This window comes from Cryptotermes secundus, unplaced genomic scaffold, assembly GCF_002891405.2.
Source record: "Cryptotermes secundus unplaced genomic scaffold, Csec_1.0 scaffold247, whole genome shotgun sequence".
Lineage (NCBI taxonomy): Eukaryota > Metazoa > Arthropoda > Insecta > Blattodea > Kalotermitidae > Cryptotermes > Cryptotermes secundus.
Window position 1 is genome coordinate 3350397 of NW_019740656.1, and position 11206 is coordinate 3361602.

The 11206-nt window shown below is 43.1% G+C and overlaps 1 protein-coding gene across 3 annotated transcripts in view; it reads right to left on the minus strand.

Moving 5' to 3' along the window:
• LOC111872437 (ATP-binding cassette sub-family G member 1) overlaps window positions 1-11206 on the minus strand; it is a 28399-nt gene that overhangs the window by 2141 nt on the left and 15052 nt on the right. For all 3 annotated transcript variants that reach the window (XM_023866362.2, XM_023866361.2, XM_023866360.2), the window contains exons 6-10: window positions 9793-10031; window positions 6296-6412; window positions 2545-2696; window positions 2012-2180; window positions 631-731 (exon numbers count right to left, since the gene is read on the minus strand). In XM_023866362.2, the coding sequence (XP_023722130.1) occupies window positions 631-731; window positions 2012-2180; window positions 2545-2696; window positions 6296-6412; window positions 9793-10031 (778 nt within the window). The remainder of the gene's footprint in view (window positions 1-630; window positions 732-2011; window positions 2181-2544; window positions 2697-6295; window positions 6413-9792; window positions 10032-11206) is intronic.

The window sequence follows — 11206 nt, forward strand, 5'->3', positions numbered from 1 at the left end:
AGACCATACAAAACAACAGGAAAAATTACAGTTTATATATTACTAAAATAAAGTAAAGCTATCCCTGTAAAAGTCCATGGAGGCCCATAGGGTTGTGAGATGTCCAGGTTCCCACATTTTCTAGACAGTCGGCTCACAGATGGCGGTGAGGTTGTCAGCCTTACGTGCCAGCCGCCCTTTACCCCCAGGAAGATTCCTGGTACTCATTTCTGTTACAGGCTGAGTCGACCCCAGGGCCATAGTGTAATGTGGTGGATTAGGTCAATTGAATAAATTCAAAGAACTCATCAGGAATCAAAGCCTTGATGTTCCATCTTGTGGCATAGTGACTCAAGAAAATATGATACCGTGTGACTCTTTGTATTACTTACTTACTTATTTACTTACTACTACCACTACTACTATTAGTACTAATACTGCTGCTGCTGTTGCTACTGTTGCACTGCCACTACTACTATTACTACTACTACTATGACTACAACTACTGCTACTACTACTACTACCACTACTACTACTGCTACTGCTACTATAAGATTGTACGGAACAAATATTGAAAGTGCGTGTACTGCAGTCTGAGTACACTTTCCGCTTGCCTTAGTGCGGACCAGCCTTTTCTACCAGGGAACCAACCTGCAGCGGGAGTTCAGCCACAATTTTCGAGATGTGGTACGCCTCCAGCGAGTACCAATTGTTCATATGCTCTCGCATCACCACCAGCTTCTCCAGAGGAACTGTGAAACATTAACTTATATTACCAATGGATACCTGGGATAATGTGGCCTGAACGTGAAACTGACAACTCGCCGTCTGCTACCGATGCCAATACATTTCCACGGAGTGATGCTCAATAGAAATTTTTGTCTTTTTATCCACTTTTAGCTTACTTTCCTCATATTGAAGAAAGAAATGTAGGCTTATGGGACCACCTTACGGTCTGTGTGTTTGTATGTGTGTCACTGCTATGAACTTGTAAATGCCTGAACCAATCTTTACAAAAATTGGTATGCATATCATGGCACTTGGGCCCATCTCAAAGGCATAATTCCTAGATGCCTCCCATAAATTTGTGGGTCTCTGTGTGTGCCCCTCCTATCGTTGCTAGGCAAAGGCTCAGTGAACACGTTACCAGGGCAACAGTTGCACACAAAAATAGATGAATTGTAGGACATGTCATTGGTCTGTGTCCATACCGAAAGAGAGTCTGCAGATCTGTCTGTGTATCCCTCCTGTCATTGCTGGATAATGGCTGCATAAACATGTTCCTGTGTCAATAAAGAATCGTTGGAGGCAGTCTGTGTCGTATCAAAGGCTATTAGTTCTTCCCAGAACTTCTTGTAATAAAAAGGTGAAATGTAAATCTGTCCCTGTGTTTAATTAGTTAAGCAATACGCCATGAAGACAAATGGGGAGTTAAGTATAGCTCCACCTGTCTTGTCCTCAGCACTAGATGGAGGTGAGTGGTCATCTTCATGCCCTGGTCGCTTTACTGCCAGGGAAACAACTCCCGGTACACATTGGATAGGAGGCTGAGTGGGGCCCAGAATCAGTTTGGAATCTGTGGAGAGGAGGAATATTTTTCTCTGTCAGGAATTGAACCCAGACCGTGTATCCCATAGCCCATTGACTTCATGCAATATTATACTACAATTTACGTGTTTACTCTTATGTCTGTGTCCAGGATCGGCTCGAAAATAAAGACGACCCAAGCTACCCCTTGTTATGGTACGATTTTGGGGGCGCATTTACTTCATTTTGTAATGCAAATTAATTACTGCAGCTCTTCTTTTATACAATTAATTGGCAGTAATCCAGATGTGTTATGAACTAAATTAAATAAAATTATTTTAGATATTACAACACGAATGGCAGTTATCGTGTCTACCAATTTCACGTTATTGTGAATTAAAGCTCAGCCCTATTAAACTCAGTGGGGGGGGGGATTTTTCGTTCCCATTTGGCTTGTGGTGGCCCTGATTATATTGAAAATACATAACTTGCTGTTACTACTTACATGAATGTACGAATGGGAACAAGTTACAGAAGAACAGAAACATCATTGAGAACATGAGGAAGGCGGTATTGCTGGCCACTTTGGATGCTTCATCGCCTATTCCGTAGAACACTCCACCCAGGAACAATCCTATGACCACATGACTGACCAACCGAAGTTGGGCCAAGTGCTGCAACAGACAACAGTAAAATGTTGTAATTCCTCTTACTGATTTCACTGATTCATTGATCAATGTCTCTACAGCCCTCTGTTGGGCACTGGATACTTTTTTATATTTGTAATCCTATACCAAGTCGGAAGGACTTCTTGGACAGAGATCAGCCATTTACAAGGCCCCTACCTACACACAGGACAAGACAAACACAGAATAAACTTACACAGACATCCATGGCTTGAGTGGGATTCGAACCGACGACTCCAGTGTCCTAGAGGATGAAGACGGTTCATGCCTTAAACCGCGCGGCCACTGTGATCGGTCTATAAGAATGCACCAGCATCAATACAATCAGTCATATGTTCTTAGAATGACGTACCAAGTCTCGTATAGTGCAAAGCACTGCTCTCTTCAGCAAGACAGAGATCTGCCTAGCCAGTGTCACCGGATACCTCGACCCCATCGTCTCTTGAGGAACCTGAATATATGTATCCGTCGAGTTCTTCTTTATCGACGGCCTTAACATCGATGCTGGAAAGGCAGAAATATAAGAGATTATATTAGTTTAGAGTTCCTCACTTCGTGACTATGAAACTAGCTTTCGGGATATGACGCCGTGTGATCTTGTAGAGGTTTACTTATGTTTCGGAGGAACGTACTGTCTCTATCTTCAGTGACACTACGTTTCTCTGACATCGATAAATATCTACCGGCGTCAAATCCCAGAAGGTTCGCCGTTTATATCCCTTCTCTTTTTGTTGGTTATATACGCTTTCAGTGTCCACATCGTGTAGCGTGGAATAGTGCGTAAGGATGTTGTCTGGATTCATCTGGCTCAGGATTAGGACCAATGGCTGGTTGTTGTGTACACTATACGGAAACTGAAACTTCGGGACCCATAGATAGTGAAATTATTTGACTAAAGAAGAGACTTCCAATATTTTGCCCACCCCTTGTAAATGGTCTATGATCATTTCTGTTTGGATGGTAGGATTTTAGGAGCTTATTCTTGTATAATCAAATATATGTCTTACTGAAGCTTTATCAGTAATAAGGATTATTAAACTTTAAGTTGCTAGATAAGGCTGGTATTTTACAAACGGAAAATATTCTCTGAAATACGTATATTGGGCCAGAGGCTGGGATGGTGCAGGGCCGATGAGGACGCTGTAGGGAAGAGAGAAATCTCTTGCCCTTTTCTGGAATCGCAGTCTGGTTCCTTGAGTGTCCAGCGCACAGCCTGGTCTCTATACTTACCGAAACATCCCACCTTCAAATTTAATAAATGCATCTTAATTGTGGCTGTAAGTTAGTCCGTAGGCCATGCTCGACTTCACGTAGTTGACATCTTCTGGTTTTAGTACCTGCCTAATCCGTTTTGGATAGATTGACACTGGTGTAGGTGTCATTACAAGAACATTAGATTTTCCCTTCTGATAATCATTCCACCATTGCCGAATTTGCCACCATTATCAGGGGCGAGTACATTAGGCCCCTTTTGAATGTCAGTAACACGGGACACCGTCTCACAACGCGTCAGCTACTAAGCATTTTCTAGCAATTCTCTGATTATACATAATGATATAGTTTGTAGCCCATCACAGTGGCTGAGCGGTCTGAGGCAAGAAATGTTTTCGCCCGCGTAGACACCGAGATCGTAGGTTCGAATCCCACTCGAGGCATGCATGTCTGTCTGCGTTTGTGTTGTTCTGTGTAGGTGGCGGCCTTGAGACGGGCCGATCCCCTGTGCAAGAGGCCCTATAACTGTCTAAGAGATTCATTATTTCAGAGTTAATTCTGAATTGTGGACAGGCCAGAGAGGCCAATCCGTCAAGGCAGAAGAAGAATATACATTTTATTTTTATTGCTAGTGGGGTGGGACTAAGTCCCTTGTACTGCGTCCACTTCTGGCCTATTTTACGAGCCCCAGATGATAGGTGAGGGTGATTGTGGAGCAATTGGTGGAATGAAGATTGGCAGGGGAAACCGAAGTACTCGGAGAAAACCTGCCCCAGCGCCACTTTGTCCACCACAAATCCCACTTGACCAGACCCAGGATCGAACCCGGGCCGCCGCGGTGGGAAGAATATACATAGTTTGTATTTATAATAAAATCGCTGTTGCTATAAGGTGTGAAATTTGTTGAACTGAGATGGCTCAGTCGGTACAAAGAGTGGTCGCTTGTTTGACGGTCGGGTTTCGAATCCCAGCAGGGGCAAGAGACTTTCCCTCTTCTCCACAGCGTCCAGACTTGCACTGGGGCCCATCCAACTTCATATACGATGGGTACATGGGGGCTCTTTCCCTGAGGTTAATGCGGCCCGGACGAGAGAATGACCACTCAGTTCCATTTAGTGTTAGGTCAAGAATTGTTGAGCTATTCTTTCACGCCTCACGTCTTCATAGAGTGTTGCTTAGTTAATTGGGCACAGGGACAACTTTGCCTTTACCCTGCAGGGTATGAGATTATTATTATTATGTATTATTTTGTATTATTTCTTGGGACTGTGATTTAATCTGCGTTTGATACTAAGCGTTATCTTTGGATTTGTAATTATCACAGCGGTTACTTCAAGAGTATAATCTCCGCCATATAAGAGTTCTGCTTGCCTGAAGTTCTCAGGGTGGTGAACTGTTTTCGGCATCTGCTTCTTACTGACTTTTTGCTTCATTTACTCTTGAACCCTGAAAATGGAAGCACTACGTTCCTCTGGTAAGTCTGTGAACTTCTACCAGACTACACTGCGTTGAATCCCAAAAGATTGTACTCTACAATCTTTCTGTAATTTTCTTTCTAGGCTCAGGATACCATATTATTTGCAGAATGGGTGTCAGGGGAATTGAGGTTAGGTTCAGACAAGGACAAATGATTCTTCTGTTCTCTCCAAGGTCAAAATCGGATCTGGGACCCATCCGGTCTTCTGTTCAGCGGATACTATGCCTTCTCTCCACGGATACAAACTATCCGAGGCGTGATTCTGAGCATTCATCTCCATCAACCACCGAGGTTAGGAATGTCTGGTGTTGCACCCCCACTCCTCGTTGTGTCTTCATGGTGTGATGCTTAATTAAGCACATGAAGATCTTAATTTTTACTGAAAAATTAAGCTCCATATTTATACCAGTGTAACTCGCAATGCTTTGTACTATTCAGTCCAGAACCTTTTGTCGTCTCATCTGCTGTCTAAAACACAAAAATTAGAATATATAAAACTATAATTCTGCCTGTGGTTCTATATTGGTGTGAAACCTGGTCTCTGACATTAAGGGAGGAACATAGGCTGACAGTGTTTGAGAACAGGGTGTTGAGGAGAATATCTGGACTGAAGAGGGATGAAGTGACGGGAGGTTGGAGAAAACTGCATAATGAGGAGCTTCATAACTTGTACTCTGCTCCAAGTATAATTAGAATGGTCACGTCAAGGAGGATGAGATGGGCAGGGCATGTAACATGAATAGGGAGAGGAGGAATGCATATTGAATATTGGTGGAAAAGCCGGAAGGAAGGAGACCAGTGGGAAGACCAAGACGTAGGTGGGTGGACAATATTAAAATGGATCTTAGAGAGATAGGATGGGATGGTATGGATTGGATTGATCTGGCTGAGGATAGGGACCGGTGGAGAGCTCTTGTGAACACTGTAATGAACCTTCTGGTTCCATAAAATGGTGGGAAATTCTTGAGTAGCTGCAGAATTGGCGATCTCTCATTTACACTCGTAACGAATTGTCGTGGGTACCGTGATCTAATGATTAAGAAAAAGTCTGAACAGTGAACTACATTTCCTGTCTGTGTACGCGGAGTTTTTACACGTGTTCTTTGTCCTGTGACAGTCTGAAATCCCCAGACTGTCCCCAAAACCTTTGATCATCACGATAACATTCAGGACTAAATTGAAATCCTAATCCTTATTGCTACCGAGTTGCTCAAAGTTTTGGCAACAAGACGGAGAATCCAAAAGGCCAATGTGCAAAGGAGACTATGTGAAATCTATGTATTACGGAACACACTGCCATATTTCCAATCTCGTTTAGATGAACTTTGAATACTAACACTTCCTGCTATCAGGCGATAAACTTAAACACTTGAATCCGAACATCTGTTCATGAGTTTGTAGAGAGTTTACTTACTTTCTTCGTTGGTTATGTAATCGGCTCGTCCAGTATCGGGCCCGTGGAAGTGGGTTTCGGCCTTCGCAATAAGTTTCTCTATGTTCATGCCTCGCTCTCTGCACGCAACCTCCACAGCTGAAGCATTTCACAATTTGCAATCATTAAATGAACAAATAAAGGCATGCAGTCCATTACCTCTGTAAACCAAGTTATGCCATATATTGTACAAGCAAGCTTGAAGAACGAGGGTCCATTGTAAGTACGCTTGAATTTCCCACCGGCGTATGAGTGCCTCAGGTATATTGAAAATAAAATCTAGAATCTGGGATAGAACGCCTTGTAATCCTTTGAAACTCAAACCGACGTTTCAGAGGAATATGTCGCCTCCATTATGTTTACTTTGCTTTATAACCTGCATCTTCCTTCGAAACGTCAGTTTATTTTGAAAAGACTACTCGGCATTATATTCTAGAAGATACATCTCTTCATAACTAACGCTCTGAGGACCTCAAGTCCTGCAGAAATCAGTAACTTTCTCATAATGATGCAACAGTGTAAGTCACTAACTGACGTTTCGGAAGAAATCAGCTGGAGCTACTACAATGGACTCATTTGTGACCACAGTGTCAAGTGATTCAGTTTGACTCCACTCCTACAACTACTAAAGCCAGAATATTTTCTATACTAACCTCTAGTAAAATACGAATAATATTGTTATAGGATGTGAGATAATTGTTTCGTATCATTAACAGGCACACAGCCCCATTTGACATCCTCGTTTTCTTGTATCTGTACACTCTTCTCAACGGTTTACTGTCTTGAAGGCGGAGGTAGAATGTTCCTCCGAAACGTTGGTAAGTTTCTAACTAGACTAAGCGGCCTTACATCCCGCAAGACAGCCATTTTCATGAAGTTTCTAAAGGGTTCTGACTATCGTGTATAACAGCGGCCTCCGTAAGCCGTGGGTCCTGTGTCGTAGATTTACGGCACGTAAAAGATCCTCATGTGTCTAGGAGACCTCTGAGCAAAATTAGGCAAAGTTTCCCGCCCAAGTAGTTTCCAATGCCTCCGGTAGATGGGGAAGCATCGGGTGCCAGAATGGGGCTGATAGCGAGCACCAGTACTGGTAGGGTGTGGCGACAGTATAAATTAAAGGGGCACGTACAATAGACTACTAGTCGCGGTGCATGGGAAAACCCACCCCCTCCAAAGATAATAATAATAATAATAATCGTGTATAACACTCAGGATTACTGGGTTTTGGGGCTTTGTCCATCGTTCTGGTACACGTTTCGGAAACAGAATATGTTTCCTTCCTCAGATGAGAGGTGAGTCCGTTAAAAAGAGCTAAGCACAATCACTGAACTTGTGTTTTTTTAGAACACCAGATGATGGACAAAGCCCAAAAACCCAGTATTCGTGAGTAATTTTCATACACAAAGAACTAGAAATCTCATACATAAACAAAATAAGCACACAATAAGACAGCAATGAGCTTCGTTCTACGGAATTCGTGTACAAAGGATAATCGAATGAATAGGAAGTCCTGTGTAATTATTCAAGGACTTGTTTGTTAGTTTCACAGGGCGAGGGGGATAAATCAGCCTGAGCGTGAACCTGACCATTTTCTTCCCATCTAATGCCTATGTTACTATGAATGAAATTATAAAGAAAGCAGTCTTCTGGGATTTGGCACCGTGTATATGTGGTGTTAACCGACGTTTCGGAGGAACGTATCGCCTCCATCTTNGCGGTATCTCTGCATACTTCGAAAGGTTCACCTGACTTGCAGGTGCGAGATTTCGGAACCAGATTACTCGTATTTCTGTCTCGTTTAGACTGCGACTGTTTTGAAACCATTTTCCCGAAAATTGATCTTGAGGGACACAGTACATAATGATGTGTGAATTGTCATCTAATTTCAGTAATGTGACGTGTAATCCCGTTGACCATATAAATACAGTAGGCCAGAGTTCAACCCCGGGGTTGGTTCCTGGAGGTGCCGGCGTACATGGAAGCTGAATTATGATATATTTCAATGGGATGCTTTCTAGACATATAAAGATTGAGACACTTTCGTAAAATAATAAAAAAATATTTACATATGTATATATGTGTATATATATATTTAAATATAAATATTAGATACTGGGATTTTTATCATACGAGTATTTTGTGAAAATATATAAATACGTACTTAGGTTTTATTGACGAGAGAAGTGTTACAGTGGAAAAAGGCCTTATTTAAAGCCCTAAACATTGTACGACATGACTGCCCAACCGCATCTCTCACCTAGTTACTTCCATGTTTTCTTCTATGCTACAGAATTGCTTTGTCTTTCAGTTTCACGTTCATTGGCAGTTACCCTTCCATTCTTACAACAAGACATTGTTCCAATTTTATTTTACTTTAAAGCATGAACTTATGAAAAATATTAAGGTGCAGGGGCACACAGTAACGCAGTTGGTTGAGGAACTATACTACAAGCCGGAAGGTCGCGGGTTCAAGTCCCGATGAGGTTATTGGATTTTTTTCTCAATTGACCTAATCCTTCCAGCCGCACCATGGCCCTGGGGTCGACTCAGCCTCTAACAGAAATGAGTACAAGAAATATTCTTGGAATGTTCTTGGAGGTAAAGCGCGGCCGGCGCGTAGGGCTGACAACCTTACCGCCATCTATTAGCCGATTGTCTAGAAAATGTGGGAGCCTCGACGTCTCACAACACTATGGGCCTCCACGGCTTGTTGCAGGGGTACCTTTACTTTTTACAGTATTAAAGTATACAATAAACAGCTATAATGTACACTGTATTGTATACAGAATGAGCCTACAGATTGTATAAACAAGTGCGGAGTTGCCATGAATGCATGCGCAGTAGCCCTGCGCAGGAAACTTTCTTGAGTGCTGCGACGCGACGTACAATTTTCCAGGATTTTTTTTTGCTTGGAAAATAAAGGAAATTACTAGGACCGCCTCTATGGTCTAGTGGTCAGAGTTCCTGGCTACAGATCCAGAAGTCCGGGTTCGATTTCCGATGCAACCAGATTTTCTGAGAATTAATGGGTCTGGAACGGGGTCCACTCAGCCTCGTGAGGATAACTGAGGAGCTACTTAAATGGAAAAGTAGCGGCTTCGGTCTAGAAAGGCGAAATTAACGGCCGTGGGGCTTCGTTGGCTGACCACGCGACAACTTATATCCGCTAAAGGTGGCACTAACTTCGCCGACAAGTGGCGGTCGCTCAGTCGGTATAGTTTGCTTACGGACTAAAACCACGGAGTATACTAAAAATTTTTCTAACCGACGGATACTAAAATCGTCGTATATGAAACTGTCGTGAACCAAATTAGCTGAAAAGCCTCTAAATAAAACTGAAGTCTCTAGAAGTGTTTAACATTTCTGGAAACCTATTATCAAAATTCGAATTCAATTGAACGTGTGGATTTCATGTTCAGTACTTTTGTTTTCAGGAGAGATTTCAGAATGGATTAAAGTAGACTCTATGACCTACTCACCGAAATCCGCCCTGTTATAATATTTCGGACATTTGAACCCCGACTCCTGGAACACTGCTGTCATGTCACTGATCGCCCCGCTGTACAGGCATTGTCCTTCAGCCAGGACGTAAAGGTCATCAAACATCTCGAAAAGTCGCGAGCTTGGCTGATGGATGCTGCACACTATTGTTCTTCCCCCGCGCACCAGGGACTTCAGGTGTGAAATCACTTGCAGAGACGAGGAGCTGTCCAACCCGCTGCAAGAAAACAAATGAATCTAATACGAACATCATAACATCGTCAAAACAATTGTTTTAAGGGCACACGTAAAGTGAAAGGGTATGGAATTAGGGAGAGCCGGAAGCGGCCTCCGTAATCCAGAGGTAACGTTCCCACCTCATGACTCATAGTACGCGGGTTAAAATACCCGGCGGAGGTCGTCGAATTTTTAAGGGCGGAAAAATTCAGGAAACAAGTCCTCCGGGAGGGACTTTAAGCTGTGTGTCCCGTGTCGTAGCTTTACGGCACGTAAAAGAACCTCATATCCCCAAAGGGGATCACTGAGCCAAATTCCAGGACGTTTCCCGCCCAACAATAGTCTCTAAGGCCTCTGATAGATGGGGGAANAGAGCCGGGATAGCTCAGTCGGTATAGAGACTGGCTGCGGGCTGGACGACCGAGGGGTTGGAATTCGAGTTCTCTTCTCCATATCGTCCAGGCCGGCTCTGGGGTCCACCCATATTCCTCTCCAAAGGGTAATGGGGGCTTTTTCACCGGGGCTAAAGCGGCAGGGGCGTGAAGCTGGCAAACCACCTCCAGCTAGTGCCGAGGTCAAGAAAACGTGGATCTATACATCCATTCTTCCATGCGCCTTCATGGCGTAGTGTTTAATTAGTTAAGTACAGGGACCACTTTTACCTTTACCTTTGTGGAGGTAGGGATCCACGAATTCTAGGTCCAGATATCTCCCCTACGTACAAGAATGACGCCTTAACGGGATTTCATACTTGGCTTGAACCAAATAAAGATCGAAAACACCATGATGTGTCCTCTGCTTCTTTATAACTCATTTCTTTGCTGTGTACTAAATATTGTTACGATGATCAGATAAACGAGGATTACATGAGAGGGACATGTAGAAGGTATAGGCGAGAAGAACATTGCATCCAAATTTTAGCACGGAAGTCTGATGGAAAGCACTTGGTAGACCTAGACATACAGTAAAACTTGGTTATAGCAACATCGGTTTCTGCGACACCTTGTCTATTGCGTCAAATATTCAATGGTACGAACTAATTCCTCATAAAGCAACTGTTTTTATACCTTGCTTAGTACGACATGCACAAATGCATCAACCTCGTATGTAACGTCATTTTCATTCCTGAATTTCTCTGATATCGTGGGAAAGTTCGATGTGTCTGCCCACCCTCAC